General features: G+C 42.8%; 1 protein-coding gene across 2 annotated transcripts in view; it reads right to left on the reverse strand.

Moving 5' to 3' along the window:
- Positions 1 to 24,865, reverse strand: part of LOC139761625 (uncharacterized) — a 95,779-nt gene that overhangs the window by 49,520 nt on the left and 21,394 nt on the right. For both annotated transcript variants that reach the window (XM_071685896.1, XM_071685897.1), the window contains one exon: positions 9,146 to 9,462. In XM_071685896.1, coding sequence (XP_071541997.1) covers positions 9,146 to 9,218 — 73 coding nt within the window. In that variant the 5' untranslated portion in view covers positions 9,219 to 9,462. The remainder of the gene's footprint in view (positions 1 to 9,145; positions 9,463 to 24,865) is intronic.

Below are 24,865 nucleotides of genomic sequence, written 5' to 3' on the forward strand. Positions count from 1 at the left end.
ATATATATATATATATATATATATATATATATATACACACACACACTTTTGATTCCCCAACTTCTGGAATATGCGAAGTTAAACAGCAAGACGAGTTGGTCTGAGGAGGAACTCTCCATTGGCTACCCCGACTTAAACGTGCTGAATGGCGAGAGATAGAGACGGTATCTCTCCTCGAGCACTTGCCGTCTTTAAACTGATGATGCCGCAAGAAGAACCATAAGTCAGGTTAACTTGGCGAATCCCAGCGTTGCGTTAGGTCCTCAAGGAAGGGGCGTGGGTGGGTGGGTCGAGAGGAGCATGGTCGAGACGTGGCCACCAGCAGTTAGAACGACCCAACACGAGTTTAATCTAATCAGCGTCAAGTTGTTTGTCTTATAGTCCAATAAGCCTTGGGTCTGGAGGCGAGGGCTGTATCCAGGGCCATAGAATTCCAAAGAGCAATCAGCCAGCAAGAAGGAAGAGGAGGAGGAGGAGGAGGAGAACCTCTTCGTCAGGAGTTCCCAGGATTTCTTATACTTCCTCTGCTGCGTGGCAGGTAGTGGAACGAGACTTCCACACTGTGCCCAGGGTTGTGTGGTGTTGCTCAGGATTACGACGGGGATTTTCTCAGCGTCCTCCTGGTTGTAATGCAGTTCCTGCTTACAAAGTACCCGCGCCCCGAGATTGCGTCGTCAGGTAGGGCTATGCGTGCCGCTCTCGCTGCAGAAATGTTCTCGTTTAAGAATGAGGTGTTCTGGGATTTACGTGTTGGCGAATCTTATTTGGAACGTGAAGAAAGATAGGGAGAGAAAGTATGTGTTTTTTGTTTTTTTGGAAAAGAAAAGACAGTAAACTGGGCCAGGGAAGGGAAACTAGACAGTCGGGATAGTGACGGGTACTTTACAGTGTCCTCAAGAGGTTTGACGTAGGAGGAATTCCTGTCCCCACTCCCCTCCTTTAGCCACGACTCGATCCCCACACCACACCACTACTGCCACCCCCATTAGATAACACCGTCATACCGTTGCCGCTACCACAATCATTACTGACAAACCACAACCACAACCATCTGTACTACCACATTAGTGGCAGCTTTTCTCCCCCACTGTCACCATCACCACCAGTACAGCATCATTGCTACTACCATTGCCACCGGCGGCCACCACCACAACCCGAACTACAACTACCTCCACCACGAAAGCCCGATGGCAATCACTACCACAATCCCAGCTTCATATAACCTCTATCAACACCGCTACTACCGCCGTCACCAACAAGCTACCATCATTCTTGCCCATTAACTCCACTTCGACGACAACAACCTTCAACACCTACTGCTCAAAAAACACCAGTAACCATTACAATCTCCAACGCCTCCACCTCCCAAACATCTGCGACCATACCACAGTCTCCATCACCTCCACCTCAAAAATACACCAGTAACCATTACAATCTCCAACGCCTCCACCTCCCAAACATCTGAGACCATACCACAGTCTCCATCACCTCCTCCTCAAAGATACACCATTAACCATTACAATCTCCAACACCTCCACCTCCCAGACACACACCTAAGGTATGAACATAGACAGAGTTTATCACGAGGTTGATCACACAATTCTGTTCTTTGGTCGCCTTAACAAGCGAAGAGGGAGAGCAAACTTGTTGAAAAAAAAAAATTGCAATATAACCAAACTATACTTTCTGTCTATAAACACAACTCCTTCACTGGAAAGCTTATTATATTACATCAAATCTAAGCAACTGGCCCTGGGTCTTGAGAGGGATGTATGAACTCGAGAATAGCAGCCTTGAGGGGTATTAAATGAGATACAGATCCAATAACTCAAAGTCTTAGTCAGTCAGAGCCGAGGGCAGTGCTGGACACGTCCAGAGGACCCCAGGTGATGTGATATTTACATGAAGTCTCTGGATCGAGTGTTGACATTCACCTGAACCCATATGACAAGGTCACACCTTATTCTTTTAATTGAAAGCTTTACACCTCATATCTTTTGTTCATTTTCAAAGAAAATTAAAGAATGAGAGACATAATTCAAAACTTTACATCCCCCCTTTTTTTCAGTTTCAGAGAAAATCAAAGCATCAGAAACACTATGATTCTCAGGGTCTGTTATCACGGTTATTTTCCTGTGTTCGTATGTCTTAAAATCCTTTCCTAAAAGAACGAACCCTTACTCTACCCCACAACCCTCTGACACAAAAGATTTTATTAGAAAAAGAAAACCCCAAAATGCCATCGATATTGTATTGTTCGTTTGCAATTCTTTTCGTCGCATATCAAATGTCACATTCGTGTATTTTTGTCAGCTGCACACACGGGGGAATTCAGAGAATTCTAAAAGACTTTTTTTTTTATATACATATATTTTGGGAACTGGGGAGATCCTCTCCCAGGTTTTAGTCAGTCGACGCCTCGTTCGTTCACTTCGTTCGTAAGGGAGTTCACATTCAGGTTCGTTTCAGATTTAGGTTCAAAAATTCTTAGGCGTTAATGAGGTAGATAAAGATAATATATATATATATATATATATATATATATATATATATATATATATATATATATATATATATATATATATATATATATATATATATATATATATGTGTGTGTGTGTGTGTGTGTATGTGTGTGTGTATGTGTGTGTGTGTGTGTGTGTGTTTAGATGCTAAATGGATGGGAGTTGACAGGTTAGGGAAAATGGGAGCCAAAAAACAGAATTATTAACATCATTTGCATACATAAATTTACGTCAGAGGTCTTAATCACAAGCCAGATTACTAGCGAGTCACCGTACGACAGTTACGCCTCCCTTAAATAAGATAATGACTTAATAAGGAGGTGATTCGGGCTAATAGGGGCTCCTTAACTCTAATCACCCTCACCGGCGAAATGATTTAAACTAAATCTTTTCCCATCATGGTACATTAAGCCTTGTTTATTAAACCATTCGACCTCATGAATAGTGAGCGAGTGCTGGTATGGTCGAGTTAATACCGTCGGTAGGTACGTAGTAGGTAGCCGTCGACCAGGGACTTGTGGTCGACTACCAGCCCAAGTTATATGGGGAGGGTTAATGACGGCTGCGCAGTGGGAATATCACTTCAGTGGCTGTCTAATTTCACTTCTTTGACCCCAGGGTGTCATCTTGTGTTCCTGCCTCACCTATGTTTGGGGGCAAACTGGAGGCTTTCAGGCCACAGATATACACCCTCGCCTCCTCACTCATATCGCTTGACAACGCGTGACTCACGTGAGTCTTGTCCTCGTAACTCTTCCGGCGGTGGGCAGTACGCGCTGGCCCTGCCGTTTGGCAAGATTCGAAGCATTTTCCATCATTCCTGGACGATTTATACAACTCAAAAACCGATGCCAAGAAACAAGATGCATCACCTCGTCTCTTGTCCTACTATAATGAGAATTCTTTAACCCTTGGCTCGTTTATAACTGTTATGACGCGAGGTTGTGGATTATAAAGAATAATGTCCCTCCAGCAGGATGTTAATGGTAAATGAATTGGCGCGTATATATATATATATGTATATAATGTGCACATTTGTATTGGTAGTTGATAAAAGACTGTTATAAGATCGTATGATTAGGAATATCATAATGATTCCCTCTTGTCTCACACACACACACACACACACACACACACACACGATAATGAACAGCTCACACATCTCTTGAATGGAAACACAGGGAGAGAATTAACCTAGTAAACTAGGATGTCGTTCGGCCATGCGAGAACGGACGGCACCCCTTGTGTGAGATATAACCTCACGCTTTCTTGAAACCAATTTCTTACGTATTTTAGAAGATATATTACCAGCTGTGAGAGATGTAGGGGGGGAAAAAATTACGAAACGAATGTTTTAGATAAATTTCCCTTCAGACGTCTTTTGTCTTTTATTGCTTCTTATTTTCCCGCCTAATTTTTTTTTTCTCCATAAATTTTCGTGTTAATCAAGATCCTCTGGAATTTCCATTTGTCATTTGAGATATCTGATGGTAACTCAGACTTATATATTTGGAGTCTAGATTTTTTTTTCTCATGCTTGGCATTGTAGTAACAGATGAAATTAACAGTGTTTTCCAGTCATCTTAAAATACAGAATAGAGTTAATATATACCACTAAAGAACAAATATTACCTGTTATGCTTTTAGTTTTATACCTTAAAATACCCGTAATATTTTCCCCATTAAAACTGAAACACATATCACTGGGTAACAGAGAATTTACCCCAGTGGGTTTCACTCTATCTTTTTCCTTGAAACGAATATTATAATTGAGTCTTTTAGTCTTTTCATAGATGCGATATCTACCGTATGACTCCTCCAGGTGAGTTGTATCTGTTATCTTTCGTATGCCTTATTTGAGTTAGTTATATCTGTTATCTTTCGGATGACTCGTACAGGATACAGTTGTTCATAGCTCCCATTGAATTATATTTCGTATCATAAAGAGGATCAGAGAGTGATTAATTGACTTTCAAAAGAATGAAATATTAATCCTCCTTTCCTCGAGCCGCAACTTCTTCGCATATGCTAAGGAAAGAAAACTTTGTCTAGAGTTGTTGGTGAACGATCCCATGGTTGATTAATCGTTCTCCCTTTTCCACACGGTTTGAGAACAGTGGAAGAGTGCAGTGGGACAGGGACGAGAGAGAGGGTTGTTGTGGGGTATGGTAGACGAGGGTGGTAGGACGAGGTGGGAGCAGCTACAGAGGAGTGTAAGGGGGGATGGTGGAGTTTTGATCAGGAGGCGAGAGGGTTGGGGAGCTAGAATGAACGGGAGGGGAGGGTTGGGGGGACCAGAGAGATCTCGCAGCAGAAGGCGGGGGAGAAGAGAGATACCAGCTGTAAGGGGGGAGAGAGAGAGAGAGAGAGAGAGAGAGAGAGAGAGAGAGAGAGAGAGAGACCTACACGCGAGGAAAGTTTGACGTGTATATGGAGAAGGTCAGAAAACAGTAGCAACATCAGCAGCAGTGGCTCCAGGGGTGGAGGACGGAAGATCCACAACACCGTATAGAAGGAACGAAGGAAGCCCTACTGGGAAGGAGGGACTGAAGGAAGGATATCTGGGGTACGCGCTGGAACAAAGGAATCACTTACCAGAACCGTGAGAGAGGGAGAGAGAGAGAGGAAGGGGGCATTGGTTGAATGGAAAACGAATAAGACAGATTATAATGTGAGGAAGAATATCATTTGGCTGCCCCGCTGGTCAAGAGGAGAATATAATTGCTTCACAAACGCAGAGAGAGAGAGAGAGAGAGAGAGAGAGAGAGAGAGAGAGAGAGAGAGAGAGAGAGAGAGAGAGAGAGAGAGAGAGAATGTATAGGAGAGTCAGGGGAAAAAGAAACGAAGCCAGTGTGAGCGAATGAAAAAATTATGATAATATCTATCCCCTCCTCAAAAACTTTCACCAAAGGGGAGAAAATCTAGATATAAGAATCAGGAATATAGGGCTTATTAAGAACACATGGCAACTCGCAGAGAAGGACTGTATAGGAGTGTCAGGGATAAAGAAATTACGCTGGTGTGGTAGAATAAGAAGTTTGTATACGTGTTCCCTCATCTGAATCTCCTCCCAGAAAAGAGAAAGTAAGGTTAAGAAACAGTGATATACTCAGAAATACGTTGTAACTTAGCAAGATCATTCGTGAGTAGATGATTCATCACATATAAGACCACTCGTGTTCCTAAGTTCCGTTATGAGATGGCCATGAGACCGGAACACCTACAACTCCCCATAACATCGAGACGATGCTTACAACTCGGTGACCCACAGGTGATGTGAATGCATTCCTGCCACGGTGTCATCCCGTACGATCCTGTTATCAGTGTGGCTCCACGCCGGAGAGAGGGAGAGAGAGTAGATTCACGTCCCTTTGAAGTGGGTGAAAAAGAGTTCAACTCTTTTGTTCGCAGTTTATATGTGTGCAGAATAGGAGACGAGGAATGGGTTCGGGTAAGAAACCTGCAAGTGTTGTTGCGTCAGACGTGGCCCGTCATGACCACTTTACAGGGTCCACGCACTGTGATAACTGCATCACAATGGGTGTCGGGAGGAATGCAAGAAGAAGAAGAAGAAGGAGAAGGCGCAGGACCCTGAAAATATTCCCAAGACCCAGGAAGAAAACGGGGCGAGCGGCACAACGAATAGAACTAGAAATGCGAGGATAAGGAGTTGATTGAAGTATAGAGTAAATATACATATGAATGAAAGTCTCATTAGCGCCACAGAAGGAATCAGGCAAACAAACACAGACTATGAATCAGGAGGGAAATGAAAAACTCCGACGTAATGATAAGGTCAGGATAATGAGGCAGGGGAAGGAAACCTGCTGTCATAATTGGGTTATATGAAATACAGAATGAGACATGCGGGTTTGATGCGGAGAACAGGAGACAAAGGGTATCCAGCATGTGTATCAACCGGCTGTTATATTTCTTTCTTGTGTCTCCCCTGATGATGTGATTACCACACGAAAGTGCACTTAGGAACTTACAGTGTTTCGTTTCTGTAGTTGCTCTGCTAGGCTTAAAGTAAATCCGTCTTGTCGACTTGAATTTTTCTGACGGGTGAAAATGTGTTTGTAACTAACACTAAAAGTAAACGTCTAACATACCCATCTTTGCCCTAAGACAGTGACCCCTCGTTCCACGCACACACACACACACACACACACACACACACACACACACACACACACACACACACACACTCCCCCATGCATCCGTGACCTTGACCTAATGACCTTCCCTATGGCTCACTGTAACTCCTCTGGTCCCATATGCTGCCATGTCCACTCTCGGGTATCCAAAAACATTCCACAGCCTCCTGGCACCCTCCCTATAAACTCACACATTCCGGCAAACCTCTGTAGCGCCACTGTTAAACTCCCTAACCTTGCCTACCTACATTCATATCAACCCTCACCTTTATCATTTCCACATTATTTCCTTTTTCCGTGGTCTGTTTGCAAGGGAAATGTTCAGTGACCTTTGGTAGACATTATGGTCTGTGGTATAGGGCATTAATGGGTATTGTTTCACGCCACGTGAATGAATAACTGAAGAAATGGAAATGCCTTTTTTGCCAGGGGGAAAAAGAATAATCCTTTCGGGTCTTGAATTTACATAGAAGCTGTCGGAAACCCAACTCATCATGATTTGAGATCATATTTAATTACGTTTGTGATCATATTTAATTACCTTTGCGATCATATTTAATTACTTTTGCGATCATATTTGATTACCTTTATGATCATGTTTTAAAACCTTTGCGATTATATTTGATTACCTTTGCGATCAGAATCGATTACCTTTGCGTCGAAAGACATATAATGGATTTCATATGTGTAGTTTAGACACGGTAATAATAGAATCTCTTGTTCTTAAATGCTGAGCTGTAAGGAGGAGGGGTCATCTCCAGGGCAAGAGGCCTCAGACTGTGCCGCTGGACGTGTGAGGCTGGGAAGAACCCAAATGCTTGCGAAATTGCAGGAGAGTGGGAGCGGGGCTAGTGCTGAGAGCGGCGGCGATGGGAATTTAAGGCAGACGGGAGAGAGATGTAGAATGAGAAACGGCTATTATTAGCGAGTTTTTGTGAGAGACGAAAGGCTATTCTGGGGAGAACTGTATTGAGGAATGGCGTATAAATGAAACGCATGCAACAGTTATTGTGTTCGTGGGAGGAAGTATATAATAAAAAGAAGTATTGAAATTACGATAAAGAGCGTCGTAAAGAAAGATAAGTGAGTTGAAAGGCTGAGGCGACATTAGCGGAAATGAATAGTGATGATGCGTCCATTAATCTTGAAACCACAAATTAGACGCGGGATCGTGAGTTCAAAACGTTTACATAAGGAGGTGCAGTATATCATGCGTAGGAGACTCGACCAGAAACGTTTCTGTAAATTCAACTTGAGTTCGTCCTATTAGGAAAATCCCACTCCATTCTCAGAACGCCCTGAAAGAATTAGGTTCAGAAAGATTTAGGATTCATACAATGTTTTGCTGAGAAAAATCATACATATATATGTGTGTGTGTGTGTGTGTGTGTGTGTGTGTGTGTGTGTATAATGGTTATTATGGTAAGGGTGAAGCCAAATTTTCTCTGAGGCAGGACTTGCTCTTAGTGTTCACCGGAAAAAGAAGAAGAAGAAGAAGAGAGAGAGAGAGAGAGAGAGAGAGAGAGAGAGAGAGAGAGAGGGAGAGAGAGAGAGAGAGAGAGAGAGAGAGAGGTCTTCCAGTCCTCCATACGCTTTCGATAATTATTATTTTTTTTTTCTCTCTCTCTCTCTCGTCACTCTCGCTTTTCCTTTCACGATGGAATGAATTTTAAATCAGTAGATCCCCTTCATCGAAACCTCATTACTTTCGGGAGACAAGGGAAAGCTCCTCTCTCTCTCTCTCTCTCTCTCTCTCTCTCTCTCTCTCTCTCTCTCTCTCTCTCTCTCATTCTCTCCTGCTAGGGTTAAGAGGAGAGAAGAGTTACCTACTTACTTACGTACCTCGAGAGAGAGCGAGACTAACAAAGGCCGGGAGCCTGTGCTGATTAGATCACTTTCTTCCTCAGTGATTCCATTTAGGGGTCTACTTTTAACGTCCCTGATCAATTATATATATACTTCCCATGTATTCCATGCGTGTCGTAGAAGGCGACTAAAAGGGGAGGGAGCGGGGGGGGGGGGGCTGGAAATCCTCCCCTCTCGTTTTATTTTTATATTCTCCAAAAGAAGGAACAGAGAAAGGGGCCAGGTGAGGATATTCCCTCAAAGGACCAGTCCTCTGTTCTTAACGCTAACGCGGGAAATGGCGAATAGTATGAAAGAAAAGAAAAAAAAATATATATATATATATATACCTCATCATAAAACTTTTGATTACTATTCTTCCAATAAGTGAAGATGACACGATGAATTCTATTCGTTACTTGCGTTGTATAAAATAATCTCTTACATCATCGAGTCTGAGGGGAATTATATTAACAGTGGAGAGGACGCGAGGACGACTTACCAGTGAGGTAGAAACTATATTAACAGTGTCGAGGACGACTTACCACTAGGATAGAGAATATCTTAACAGTGTCGAGGACGCGAGGACACAGTGGAGAAGACGCGAGGACGACTTACCGGTAGGGTAGACGTAGACAGTAGAGTGTCCGAAAGTGGGCAAGGTAGGGGGAATGATGACCTTGGAGTCCATGCCTTGCGTGTGTCGGGTGGGCAATACAGTGTCATATCATGCCTCCGTCCATGGCCGCCTCCGCCTCGTCTTGCTGCTACTACTACGTCCTGCTTTCCGACCTTACGCGTGGCTCTGGGGGGCTCGGGGCACTACAGGGTCCAGACAGTGCCATGCCTCGCGTCATCGTGGTAACATGAAGACGGCCTTCGGCTTGTGGGGGCGAGGGGTGGGTTTGGCTTGACCTTGTCATAAGCCTTCAGAGCTGAAACACCGTAAGAGAAACAGCTGCTCCATCATCCTGTCTCGTAATGAATTATTTTGATTTATTCATTATAACTAATTATTAATGACTAAGAAAACCTTTTTTGTCAGATTAAAAGAGCAATTAGGTTTAATGTAATCATAGTTGATCTATTTTGAGAGTATTAGAATGTTATGTTGAGACTAATATGATTTGAACATTATCAGAGTAATCTTAATGTAATTACGATAAATATCTTTGAGAATATTAGGATATGTTGATACTGATATTTGATAAACATCGTTTAAGTAACGTTAATGTAATTACAATCAATATCTTTGGAGGATATCAGAGTATCTTAATACTGATATGTGTTGAATATTATTAATCTTAATGTAATTATGATAGATATATTTTGAGAATATTAGAGTAATTTGATACCTATGGATTAAAGTAATGTTAATGTAATTGTGAAAAATATATTTTGAGAATATTAGAGTAATTTAATACTAATATGTGTTAAATATTGTTAATCTTAATGTAATTATAATAAAAATATTTTAAGAATATTAGAGTATCTCAAATACTGATATGTGTGAAATATTATTAAGTAATCTTAATGTAATTATGATAAATATACTTTGAGAATATGGTAATATTATCTTAGTTGACCCAAAACAGAACTATTCCACTCTCATACACCTGTAACGTTCCTCTCCACACCCCACCTCTCTCTCTCTCTCTCTCTCTCTCTCTCTCTCTCTCTCTCTCTCTCTCTCTCTCTCTCTCTCTCTCTCTCTCTCCCACCGAGCCCTTCGAGCAGCGGACTGATGTCAAGCTACTCTCGGTATTTCCCACGGGAGTCTTGTCTTCCTCCCCTCGTCTCCTTCTGCCGCTGCTGAGCGTCCCAACGCCTAGGATGACGCTTGCTAGGGTGACGTGTGCTAGGGTGACGCTTGCTAGGGTGACGTGTGTTAGGGTGACGCTCGCTCGGCCTATTAGTGAGTTCCCTGTGACCTCCAGCCACTGGACGGTGGTAGTAACGCTCCCTACAGGGACCTAGTTATAGTGATGATGCTCCTTCTGGGGCCCTCCACAGCTGGTAACAGGAATGATGCTCCTTCTAGGGCCTCCCTCTGAGCCTCCGCAGTTGGTAACAGTAATCATGCTCCTTCTGGGGCCTCCGTGAGCCGTCACAGCTGGCCACAGTAATGATGTAGCGCCCTGGGCCGGTACAAGCCTCCACGCTTGACAGCGGAAATGATACTGTCCCTGAGTCTGCTGCTATCAGCAGGCGAGGATGCCACACGCCATCGGCAGGTGGCGTGGTATCAAGCAATTTAAACATTTTTATCAGAATGGGCGTCAGTTATCACTGATTTTTACGTTTTGTATATATTCATGTATTTATTTCGCTGCGATGATCGATGATATACAATCACGAATTAAATGTTGAGTTCATCGTGCACACAACTTAATCTTGTAAGGATTGGACTCTCGGTGATGATGTATACCGTCGTAGATTTGACTACATCTCTCCCCTTAATAGTTAAGGAGCTCATGTCTCGATGGTCATCTGAGATAACAGATAAGTATTTTGGTCGCAGTTGAAGAGTTTGTACCTATTCACTTACAGTGAGCTGTATGGTACAGTACTTAACCAAAATTCAAAGAGTGTTTCTCTCTTTCAAAGGATTATATCTTCGTCTTCATGCAGTCACTGTAAGTAATCACTTACATTCGTCAACTATAGCGACTCCAATGATGATCAAACTGTATTGATCATAACACGATTCGTATCCCATGGAAAACCTGTGGTATTAAGTACATGAAATATGTTCTTGTTTCTTGTCCTCAGATGGTTTAATACAGAGTTTTAGGGTTACGCTTTAGGGGGCCCATGTTTCTCTCTTGTGTCTCCCCTGATGATGTGATTATTACACGAAAGTGCACTTGGGAACTTTTCGTGTTTCATTTTCCCCGTGGACTCATAGGAATATATATATATATATATATATATATATATATATATATATATATATATATATATATATATATATATATATATAGTTCCCTTAGAAGAGGTGCGAGAGATATTTCTCATTTCTCTCCGGAGATGGAAGAGAGACATGTCTCATATCTCTCTGGCTGTGCTTTACGATCGTAATATCCTACAGGAATAAGTTGTTCTCAGGCTGGTCATTATCATTGTAGGAGCAAGACCTTCTCTGGTAATGCTGTACGACCATTATATTGTGTAGTGGAAAGTCGTTCTATGGCAGTTCTCTACGTTCGTCATATCCCATTGAACCGTTCTCTGGGTGTTCATTGCGATCGTAATACTCTGTCGTAGTAGACAGTTCTCTGGGAGGTTCAGGAGAGCGATATATGTATATATATATATATATATATATATATATATATATATATATATATATATATATATATATATATATAACCATCCGTTCACCAATTAGTTGGTCTGACGTACGATGATAATTGTTTTGTGATGGAGCAGTTGCCTGATTTCTCTCTCTCTCTCTCTCTCTCTCTCTCTCTCTCTCTCTCTCTCTCTCTCTCTCTCTCTCTCTCTCTCTCTCTCCACATTGAGTTCCATCTACTGTATACGTTACACAAAGGAGGAAACACGTATCAAGTATTCCCCTTAGTTTCCCTAAGTAATGGCCTGTGTATGCTGGTGTAGCAGGTGTCAAGACACACACACACACACACACACACACACACACACACACACACGCATACACACACACACACACACTTGGCATAATCTAGGGTGTGTGATTACCTTGTGAGGCTCCACCTTTTGAACATGGTAAACTAATGATAACTGATACTGCTATTTTCTGACCCACACAGATTTCAATATGGAATAGATCCCACAACATTTAATTTTATCAACATAATTGTTTAATCTTTAAAACTACGTTTAATGATAGCATTGATATCACACAGATGTCTTCTCTGTTTCGATAGTTTCTGAACTATGTGTTGACGAAGACGTACAGCAATGCATCATGTTTTATGGTATCATTTCTGATGTGAGAAAGGTTGTGTCAGGGAAGCACTAGATGGCGGATCGGCAAAGTGTATGTTATTTGAGTTAACTTACGATAGCTGAGGAAGGGTACCTAAGCCATGACCAACATCTGTACCATTTAGATTAGGAACCATACGTCACCAGGTACAGTGGAGACACTCATGCCATAACTTTATCCAAAACTCAATGAATTTCTCGTATTGGTTTCACATCGTTTAATGTGGACACCCGCGCCTCCTGGTCTCTCCCTTCCCTACATTACATTTTCTATTTTTTGTTTATAGATACATTCTTCCTTTTGTTCTCCTTACATTTCATTTTCTATTCTTCTAAATTCTTCTTTTCGTTCTCTTTTCCCATCTTCCATTTTGTCCACTAGGGCAGGCATTCTCACTTTTGACTAGCACCAACATGCAACCAAAACATTGCAAGACAAATAAGACATGGTCAGCAAAGCCCCTTGAAGAACAACTCTATTGTTTACACCTATCTCAGTCTACCCTGTTTCTTTAAAGATTTGCTTCCAATGTCCTTTTTACGAGAGGATCAGTTTGCTTGTAACTAAACCCGAATTTCTTTTCCTACTCAGACTTTCCAATAGAACTTCCATATTAGTATATTCTCTCTACGCTACAGGATGTTCTTCCTTCGTGGTTACCATCATGCCTTCAGAGGTGTTGGAGGGAGTTTGTTGGTTGAGGAGGAAGGAACCTTCTACTTTACTGTCTCGTCTCCATTTACATAGGCGGGATGTTTAGGATGCCAATCCTGTCGTCCATCAGGTAACATCAGCTTAAACTGTTATTTCCTCAGCTATCCTCCTTACCCACACGCTCGATGGCAGCATCTAGCGCTCAAGCCTCTTCCATGGCGGAGTTTAAGCTTCCCACGCTTTGCAACTGCAAAACCCATTGTTAAAAAGCGGCATTAGTATTCTCTCTGGCCGTCGAAACGAACGTACCGTCAATGCCGAGGAGAACAGGGAGGGAGAGAAAAAAAACTGTGTCTGACTGTGTGTGTGTATGTTGTACATACATTCGCCAGGTCTGCGCCTCGTATTTGGCCTCATGTCTTCCGACGACTCGACGTTCTCTCGTGTTTGGGTAATGACGTCGGCGAATACATCTCCCTCTGGAACCAGACGTGGTGTGGGAGTGCAGTGCCCTCCTGATCCCCGCTGTTACAGGATGAATGGGGGGGGACGAACCCTGATAACACCATGACACTGTGATATATGTCTTATGCACTGCTCATCTCATTACAGTGAAGTACATGAGAATCGTTCCTGTGTCAAAGCTTTTCAGAGCATCATTATGTATGTATTAGCGAGGAGCTGTGGGGAAATGAGTCTAGCCTTATGCAATGCCTCATCTAAGGGTAGACTAAATATTCAAACATGGAACAGGCAAATGTGTTCAGGAATAAATGCGAGACGTTTTCTTAAAGTAGGGGTTGGTCTGTGTATTCCCGCGTCTTCTCTAGACCAGACTGTGGTGCTGTGTTACTGAGGGACATCCTCACTATGTGTGATTGTCCTTGGAAGCTGTGGAGAGGTTTCAAGTGACAGGTTTACAGAGTATAAGCTGTGGGTAATGGCACTATCCTTTCTGGTTATGTAATCAAGTGACATCACTACGAAAAAGAAAAGTGGTGGATGGGGAAGAATTGGTCGATAATGTTAGTACGCAAATGAAGGAATGAACATATGAGCGGGAACCCATTTTATCAACCAGCCCCTTGGGAAGGATGAACAGCTGGGTCGACTGTGGACCGGGATTTTCTTTATATTGTTTTCTATATACCGTTTCTTTACATCCTGTCTACTCTTTCCAGTCCTTTTGATACAAGGTTAGCAAATGCAGTTTGTCTTCTGTGTTTTTTTTGTAACTGTTTATTAGCTGCCATTAGGGGGGCATCAATTTGTTTGTTGGGGTGGAGGAGGGACCATTTGTATGTTTTCCCTCGATGTCAGCAGGTGGTGATTTGTCTTTCCAAACTCCTCACAAATATTTGCGATCCCATTTTTTTTTTCGTAAATTAATTCGTGTTAGTTTTTTTTTTTTCGTTTCGTAGAGTCTCTCTCTCTCTCTCTCTCTCTCTCTCTCTCTCTCTCTCTCTCTCTCTCTCTCTCTCTCTCTCTCTCTCTCTCTCTGGCGCGTGAGGCGAACTGCGCCTTTCCTCTTGTATGTTGATTCCTGAATTGCTTTCCCTGACAGCGTTCTGTGCCGGGAGCGCAGCACAGTAACACTAGCAATTACCAGGGATTATTCGAAACTAGTCGTCTCTTCTTTTTTCCCCCCCCCCCCTTCTTTGTTTTACCACGATATCTTTTATTCATTTTTGGTACACGTTGAATTTTTGATATCGGAGGTGTTTGTTAATCATTGTGATAAGAATCAGTTTGGCTTTTATTTGTTTCTGGGAATTTCTTTTTGTGAACCACGTAATTGATTTATTAGATTCGTTAAGAGGACAATCCTTGAGCACGGTGGTACGACCCTTGAGCACGACGGTACGATCCCCTTGAGCACGACGGTATAAGACCCTTGAGCACGACGGTACTAAAACCCTTGAGCACGACGATAAGACCCTTGAGCACGACGGTACGACCCATAAGCGCGACGGTGTAAGACCCTTGAGCACGACGGTTTAAGACCCTTGAGCACGACGGTACGATCCTTGAGCACGACGGTATAAAACCCTTGAACACGACGTTACGACCCATAAGCGCGACGGTGTAAGACACTTGAGCACGACTGTATAAAACCCTTGAGCACAACGGTACAAGACCCTTGAGCACTACGGTACGATCCTTGAGCACTACGGCACGACCCTTGAGCACGACGGTATGATAATGTTACTGATCTGACCCTTAGGAGACTCAAACCTAAGGCCATGATAATCATACCCAAGGGTCGCGCTCAAGGGCTTTAAGGTTCTTCTTCTCCTTGCGCGTAATGTCCTTTGGTCTCTCCAGTTTATCCTGACGCTTCAGCGTGAAACTCGGGTGTGTATGGGGGTTGGGTGTGTGGGATTGGGTTGTAGCTGAGCGGATGCCGTAAGTCAGGGGTGCTTGACGTATCCTTACAGCCGTTGCATGTGGCGTGAAGCACCTTAAAAGGTCTCGCTAAATCACTTGTTTGCATCGTTACAGCTAAGTGTGTCGCTGTGTCGCGCACATATATGGTGCTATGGCCTCAACGAGAACATTTCAAGGGGAGGATTTAAAGTTCCGTTTTAGGGATCCACATGTGTTGAAGGTTCCGTTTTAGGGATCCACGTCTGTTAAAGGTTCAATTTTAGGGGTTCACATCTGTTAAAGGTTCCGTTTTAGGGATCCACATCTGATAACGGTTCCGTTTTAGGGATCCACATCTGTTAAAGGTTCCGTTTTAGGGATCCACATCTGTTAAAGCTTCCGTTTTAGGGATTCACATTTGCTGAAGGTTCTGTTTTAGGGATCCACATCTGTCAAATGAAATGCCTGAGTCTGGGTGGTTTGGCTCTTGAGAACCCCGTATGTAAGACACCTGACGGTTATTCCATTGACTTAAGTTAGAAAATTTAAGTTAGAATTATATCTATATCTATATATATATGATATAATTTTTCCATGAAAGCGATTATCAAGGTTCGAACGCGTATCATATTGACTGTTTGACCCCCCACCATACACAGCATCAGCTCAGGCGACGCGGATGACAAACCTGGCGCCAGGCTGGGCAGGTGACCAGCAGACAGGAATGTAATTATCAAATGGCTGGGGAACCTTCGCTCGGCCCCCCGCGCCTTCGTCAGAGGAGGTGGAACTAAGAATTGTTTGGCGAGATGTGACGACGCCAAGTTTCACGCGGGCCGCCGTAACTTTAGCTGCAAGACCTTGAGGGCCTTAGATAATCATAACCTGGGGTACATCAGAGCCCTTAGTGGTACTGAGGCCTTTAAGGAAGCCATGACCTGAGAAATGGGGGAAGCCCTTGATGAAGTTAGGGGGTCCCAGCGACTCGTATGATGATTGAGAGCTGTTGGTGAGGTTCGGGGCCTGAGGGGTTCATAACGTATCGTACGTTTGAGCGGTTGTGAAGTTAAGGCATCGTCGGATCATAACCTGGGGTAAGGGAGAGGTGCTGGTGAAGCTAGAGTATCGGGGAATCATAAACCCGAGGTACGTCAGATGTTGTTGGACGCGAGGATACCGTAACTTTGACGACACGAGAAGGTTTCGAGAGGTCAGATCTTACAACGAACTAGAATATGAATTTTTATAAACCATCATTTATCTGTTTGATTATTTCCTTCTGCATTATCGTATGCAGGACATGAACCCATTTCCTATTCATGAGCAAACTCGGAATTTGGATAGTGCCAAATACCCGTTTGCTTGTAATGATAATGACGTCTTTTCCTACCTCATTGTAGGTATCTCCTCAAACGTATGTAAATCAGACGTGTACAGAGAGCTTATGTGAACAGCAGGCAGAAAGCCGTACGATTATCGAGTCCGATTTTATAGGATTAATCACGCAAACTACATGAAAGATACAGCTGAGTTCACTTCACTCGCTGGCGAAGTTGATCCTTTTCGATCGGTGCTGGAAACCTGGTATGAAAGAGGCTGGAAGTCCCATTGCATGGCGCCAACTGTCCTGGATATCAAGCCAGCAGCTACCCAGTATTTTGTGTGTGTGTGTGTGTGTGTGTGTGTGTGTGTGTGTGTATGTGTGTGTGTGTGTGCTCAGGAGGGAGGAACCAATACCAATTGCTGCCTCTCAGCGTCGGGTCCTGGCGACGCCTCATGCCCGAGTGACAGGGGCTTGCTCATGACTACCGTCTGGTCGAAAGGTAATATCTTACGAGGAACAGAGAAGAGGGCCAGGTGAGGATATTTCCTCAAAGGCCCAGTCCTCTGTTCTTAACGCTACCTCGCTGTCGCGGGAAATGGCGGATGGTATGAAAAGAAAAGAAAAAGAATTAGCAAATTATATATATATATATATATATATATATATATATATATATATATATATATATATATATATATATATATATATATATATATATATCACAGGCCCATTAGCATCTGTTATACATGCATTAAGCATCGTTGGCAGATCCAGCGAATGAAGAAAAAGAATACAAGAAGATTCGTACTTGTGGTTCGAGAGGAGGAGGAGGAGGTCGTCCCCCACCCCCTTGGCTGCGATGCTCCACCGGTTTGCCTCAGTAGTGCCTCTTTAAATGGCTCCAGTGGACGTTAATCAAAAAGCTGATTATGCAGCGCCCCTTTTCGGGAGGTGGGCTCTGGAGGGCACAGTAGCAGCGGTGAGGACGAAATGGTGAGGTGTTCCTCTCTCTCTCTCTCTCTCTCTCTCTCTCTCTCTCTCTCTCTCTCTCTCTCTCTCTCTCTCTCCCAATCGTGGCGTGAATTACGTTTAAAATGAGTCTCTCGTTAGCGGCGGCATTATACCGTGGTGGCTTTTTATAACAGGGAAGAGGTACGGAGGGTGGTGAAGGAAACCCCCAAGGAGATGGACGCAATTATTCCGCACGAATCATCACTTAATGAAGTTGTTGTTGCTAATGAGAGTGTTCAGAAAAGTTGGGATGAATACGATCACGACTTTAAATTTTGAATGACCAGGGGGGTTTCTCCCTTAAGTTTTCGTCTTCGTCCTCGAGTGTTGCACTGTTGTCGTATTACTGCGATACGATAGAAATGAATATCGTGAACGGAGATTGAAGATCTAAGATATTAAAGTCTTCTCTCTGTATATGGCACTGGGGGCAATCTTAAGTGTTTGGTCTGATGGATATTTTATTCATATGATATATGGATTAATCAGAGGCAGTGGATTTGGTAAACATTCTGTGTAAGCCTCAGTCAGGTTATGATTAGATTGAATGTGAATATCCTCTCCACCAGAAGCATCTAGTGCCACCCACAGTTTCAAGATCCTCCAAGACACTGTCTACAGTCGCCCTATAAACTTTTAAGTTTCCCCCAAATCCACCTGCATTATCTTAGGCAATTAATTTACCCCGTACTGTTCGGTCTTCATTGCCAAAGACTACCGGATCCCTCCTCTCCTGGAGCAGCAGTGTCGTCGTTGTTTTCAGTGTTTTGCCATCTTGGAAATAACGTCCCACGGAGGGACTTCATAGACCGTTCAGCTACATGGACACCAGCAGTGTTGATGCTCAAGAATGAAGACCTGACGATCCGTCTGAAGGAGATCAAAGTATGTGGCCTCCATTTCTAAGACTGAACGTTGAGATTGCAAATAAGGCTTGCCTGGGTTTCCAGGAACTACGGCTTTCCTGGGTTTCCAGGAACTACGGCTTTCCTGGGTTTCCAGGAACTACGGCTTTCCTGGTTTTCCAGGAACTACGGCTTTTCTGGGTTTCCAGGTACTACGGCTTTCCTGGGTTTCCAGGAACTACGGCTTTCCTGGGTTTCCAAGAACTACGGCTTTCTTGGGTTTCCAGGATCTACGGCTTTCCTGGGTTTCCAGGAACTACGGCTTTCCTGGGTTTCCAGGAACTACGGCTTTCCTAGGTTTCCAGGAACTACGGCTTTCCTGGGTTACCAGGAACTACGGCTTTCCTGGGTTTCCAGGACGTTATCCTGGACTGCAACACTGGACCATGTATTGATTAAGTCTACGGGAAGACTATACAGATCTTGGATGGTACCTCGGCAGAGCAAAGAGACTCATGGTCATGTATGTGGGAAAGCAAGATTCATCCCACGTTTTTGCTTTTGCGAAATATCAAAGAACTTGCAGGAACAAGAGAAGTCCTTGGACTCGAATAACGTATACCCCCTCCCCTGCACACACACACACACACACACACACACACACACACACACACACACACACACACACACACACACACTCCTTTTCGCTCTGGAAGTGAATAATCTTCCAGAGATGTGTCCAGCTGGCCCAGACTAATCCAGTAGAACGAGAATGGAATCTGGTATGCCTAGATTGATGTGATAAATGAGTCAGGCACATATGAATTGACATCATGTGGGGTTTTCCCAGTTAGCTCAGTAATTGACAATCCCGCAGTTTTGAAATCCATCAAAAACACACAGCAGCGTAAAGATTAACACCGTTAGCCGGAGAGATTGGAAGATTCATCATACTCATACAATAAACTAAATTGAGATTAGAAAAAAAGAAGAGACAGCTGATGAAATATGAGGCATAGAAAGTAATTTCATCATTCTCCACAGGAATTACACAGTTAACATATTAAGCCAGTTTATTAGCGAAGGGAAAGTGAGCGTAAAAAGTTTAAGTTAATATTTAAGGTTGGAGGAAGAGGAGGAGAATGTCATTAGCTAAGTGGTTTGGCACATAAGAGCTGCTCTTAGCAACCTCCCAAAGATAGACTTATAAGTAATGATATGTAATGCAGACCCAGGCTGGCTACCTGCAGCGATCTGTGTGGTGTTTGGTGATCACACCATAGCGCACATCTCGAGTAAAGTCCTTTTCTCCTATGTTTATCGAGTCTCCTCTTTAATGGTGTGGTAAGAGTAAATATTACTGCGTGAGTTGTTGATTAAAAATATTGATTTGAACATCGCATATCTTGTTATTTTGTTTAAGACGTTGCTTAAAAATGTTGATTTGAATATTGCATATCTTGTTATTTTGTTATAGACGTTGCTTGAAAATATTGATTTAAATATTGCATATCATGTTATTTTGCTTATCTAAGACGTTGCTTCAAAAACAGCTTCTACTATTTCAAATCTGTTTATGATTATCACTCTTATTTTGCTTCGTTTTCTAATAAGCCTGCTAAAATTTTAGACTTGCTGTGTGAATGTCGGACTTGGTTGTACACGTTTGACGAGTAGTGTGGAGGAGGGTGTGATAAATTGTTAGTTTATCTATAAAGGTTTTTTTAGAAATAATTATTAATGTCATTAGATTTGAAAGTCCGTATGAGTCATGTCCCATTCCTGACAACATCCACCGTCCCTCCCGACACTGACAACATCCACCATTCCTCCCATCACTTAACAACACCTGCCTTTGCTCCCAACACTGACGACGCCTACCATTACTCCCAACACCCACAACACCCTCCTCCCTCCCTCACCTTTACTCCCAACGCTGACAACACCCGCCATCTCTCATTCATTACGGTGTTGGAAAAAATTTGATGCATTCCTGGAGTCAGCAGGTCAGGAGAGAGAGAGAGAGAGAGAGAGAGAGAGAGAGAGAGAGAGAGAGAGAGAGAGAGAGAGAGCCTCCTCCTCCTCCGCCAGGGGCATCCTTAAGGGCGGCTAGAGCCAAGATACAGGGGAGGTTTTCCGTGTCTTTTCAAGGCGGTGTAGGCTGAGCAAACACGTCGTGGTGCACCAACACCGCTGCTTACTTGTCGACGCTTCCAACCAACCCCCCTAAAAAAAGCAAAAAGAAAATCACAGATGTTTCGATTCTCTCTCTCTCTCTCTCTCTCTCTCTCTCTCTCTCTCTCTCTCTCTCTCTCTCTCTCTCTCTGAGAACGATATTCGAGGAGGCACTTCAGCATCTGATTTGTTTTCCTTCTTATGTAGTGACGAATATGTCACGGGCAGAAATATATTGCCATGGATAACCAACTCGGTTGATAGAGAGAGAGAGAGTGGGGGGAATAAAGAGAGAGAGAGAGAGAGAGAGAGAGAGAGAGAGAGAGAGAGAGAGAGAGAGAGAGAGAGTAGATATTGATCAGCGCCTTGCAGGCGTATGTAGACATGTATCTGAAAGAGTAATATTATAGTAGGAGGGAGACACCAAATGAGGAAGATAACTCCACAACCTAGCTGTTCGGAGGATAACGGTCAACCCTCGAGTAGCCAGTCTCCATATAGAATCTACAGGAAGCGGATGACATATATAGAGCTGATGTGAAACTGCTCCCCTAAAAATCACTGGTCTTATTGGTCCGTTGGTGAAAGCAGTGAGTGCATATCTTTTATCAGGAGCAAGAACGGTTGTTAGTAATATTTCTCCACTTAGATGCAAAGGCGAAGGTCTGGCTGGCTGAAACACATGGAGAACATGGTGAGGGCCAGATAATAGGAGACATGATGGCCTGTGATCAGGTTACCTGCCGGAGGACAGTATGTGGGAAAGCCAGATATCAGAAGATACGATGGTCTGTGACCAGGTTATCTGCCTGGGGGACAGTGCATGAGAGGGCCAGATAACAGAAGATCTGATGGTCTTTGACCAGGCTATCTGCTAGAGGGCAGTACATGGGAAAGCCAGATAACAGAAGACCTGATGGTCTGTAACCAGGTTATCTGCTGGAAGACAGTATATGGGAGAACCAGGTAACAGAAAATCTGATGGTCTCTGACCAGGTTGTCTACTACAGGATAGTATATGTGAAAGCCATATAATAGAAGACCTGATGGTCTGTAACCAGGTTATCTGCTAGAGGACAGTATATGGGAAAGCCAGATATCAGAAGACCTAATGGTGTCTGGCGAAGGTACTCTTTGGAGGAGAGTGTGTGGGGAAAGCCACAGAGCTGGAAAATCTAAGAGTTCCATTGCGAGATTATCTGTTATGTACACTGATAACCCTTGACCTTGTCAGCTCTCGTTAGTGTAGCAACGGTTCAGGAAAGGTCACGCATGTTAACAAACATGTGAATCATCGGCGACAGAAAAGCACAGCTGAATGCCATAAAGACGATGTCTGAAAGTAAATGGATAAAGAAACTATGTCATAAAGGAGAAACGACCTTTATGATATGAAGGTATGAACTGAAAGATTATGTGTAGAAGAGTTGATGAATCAGTAGACGATGAGAAGGAATTGAAAAGAAATGCGATGGTTACAAGTGTGATAGTATTCTAAGGAAAAGTTCGTATAGACTTAAAGCCATCGTATGAGACAGATTGAAAAAAGAGAATAAAGATAGAATAAGAAATAATGAAGGAAGTGTTAGGGAGTGAAGTAGATGCGACTGCTAAATCACAGTTTTGGAAAACATAAGAGAAAGTCACTCTTATTATCAGGTAGACGTAATGAGTCAAAATGAAGTTGTGCTTTAGGTTATTCAGCTACATATTGAGGAGGCGAACTTCACAGTTCAGTATTGTGTGCTGCAATCCGGGAGACGTGGCATTCCTTGGCTCATCTGCGTATAATGAGAGGGAGTCAGAAGGGTAGTAATTGCGTAAACGATATTAGTTAAAATATGGAGTAAATACTGCGTAGGTTTCTAGATCTATATCTCCGACTTGTTTTGCGTGATAAATACTTTGGAACTCTTTTTTTTCGCAAAATATACGGTCACATCCCGTGATATCTGGCATCAACTCTTTTATTTTTGTCTGGGCAGATTGAATTCATTTTTAAATGAAATCCATGGGATTGCATCCAATCCTGTTCCAGGGTTACAGAATTTAGTGTGCAGAGCTGTAGCAGAGACAACGAATCACTTCGAATTCCTCTGTAGTAGACGACCATTCTCACTACGATGATGACGACGATGTGTACAAACATTTCTCCGTCAAAGGGAAGTGTGTTTGCTTCTCTGTCAAAGGGAAATGTGTTTGTTCAGACGAAGGTCCTGAGGGTTGCTGCTTAGCCTCCGTCTCCCTCAGGTTGTACTGCGGGCCGAAGTAAGCACTTCTGGCAAGGCTGTGTGTTGTTAGGAGTAGGACGGTCTCAGTCAAAGAACTTCACGCTCCTAAGGGAGTATATACTCTCCTGCTACTGTAAGAAGCGCAGCAGGGACCTTTTGGAGAGGTACTGGGTAGCAGTAGATTTTTTTCATATGAATTAGTCACGGGGTAAATAATGATAACATGATAAAAAGACCCCGGAAATCACAACCCCCCCTTCCATTTGCATATTCAGACACCATTTTCTTTAACAGAGAAGTGAATTACATTTGGTTGGTTTTCTTTGCGAGAGATTCTGTTGTTTATAAGTCGTCTTTTGCCGTATTATCTTGCCACCTTCAGTGAAGAATGTCCCTGTTATCTAAGACGGATACAGTTCTCCAAACAGTATTCACTCGGTCATTAAATGAAGGTTATGAAAGCCATTTCTTTTTCACTTGAAAAACAAACTATGCAATTTATTCGACAGCGTTGGTATAAACTGACAGACATGCTTCGCTTTGAAAGAAGAATGAATACAACGGAATGAAAGCGGAGGGTCTGTTAAAAACCGTGACTATGCATGATGTTAAAAGAAAAAAAGTATTAAGCTGCTCGAGAAAGAGAGAGAGAGAGAGAGAGAGAGAGAGAGAGAGAGAGAGAGAGAGAGAGAGAGAGAGAGAGAGAGAGAATAGCGCCAGGAAAGTTTTAAGTCGTAGTTCGTCGGTAAGGGCTTAGGGTTGGGAGTTGAAAGAGGCGTATAGCTTAGTCATTTTACTGTTCGACTGTTTTATCAAATACGTTGGCGTCCGTGTTATTGACGAGTGGGAGTGGACGTGAAAACAACGGAGAAGAATGAGTGGGGACATGTAGAACCGAAGAACCAAGTCAGGTAAAGATATCGAGGCTACATATACATACTGGGTTAAGAGACCGGGCAACACGAGTTAAGAATACTCTTCCCGTAACACATGAACTGTAAACACACACACACACACACACACACACACACACACACACACACATATATATATATATATATATATATATATATATATATATATATATATATATATATATATATATATATTCTCATTACTACACCAACAAACAGAGACACACAACACAGCTGAGCTTAATGGAAAATGCAAAAGCACACAATATATTCGTAGATCCACCCATGAATATGCAGCTAAATCACTGAATATGTTAATCACAGTCATTTGAATACGTGCAATATATGCATTTTTTGTACGCAGTATTACTATATGCAATTTTCTTGGATTATTAACCATACCAGATAATAATCACCATTCCCAGTTTTGTTGAAGAGAACAGTATTACTTATCAGTTATTTAGAACTGATTCTGTTATGGAAAAGTAGTGAAGGAAATTGGAAGTATCAAGTGCTTTTGTGTGTGTGTGTGTGTGTGTGTGTGTGTGTGTGTGTGTGTTTATGTGTGTGTGTATGTGAGTGTGTGTGTCTCTGTGTGTGGTTAGTAAGTGTGTGTGTGAGTGTGTGTTTATGTGTGTGTGTATGTGAGTGTGTGTGTCTCTGTATGTGTGTGTGTGTCTGTGTCTGTGTGTCTGTGTAACACCAGTAAGATTAAATTTTGATACATTCCTCATCATTATTCGTAAGTTACAGACCTCCATAAGAAGACAGTGAGAAAAAGCTAATCTCTCTCTGTCATTCTGTACGAGCACATTCTCTATGTTTTCATATGAATGAGAAACATTCG

This window comes from Panulirus ornatus, chromosome 41, assembly GCF_036320965.1.
Source record: "Panulirus ornatus isolate Po-2019 chromosome 41, ASM3632096v1, whole genome shotgun sequence".
In the NCBI taxonomy this organism is placed as follows: domain Eukaryota; kingdom Metazoa; phylum Arthropoda; class Malacostraca; order Decapoda; family Palinuridae; genus Panulirus; species Panulirus ornatus.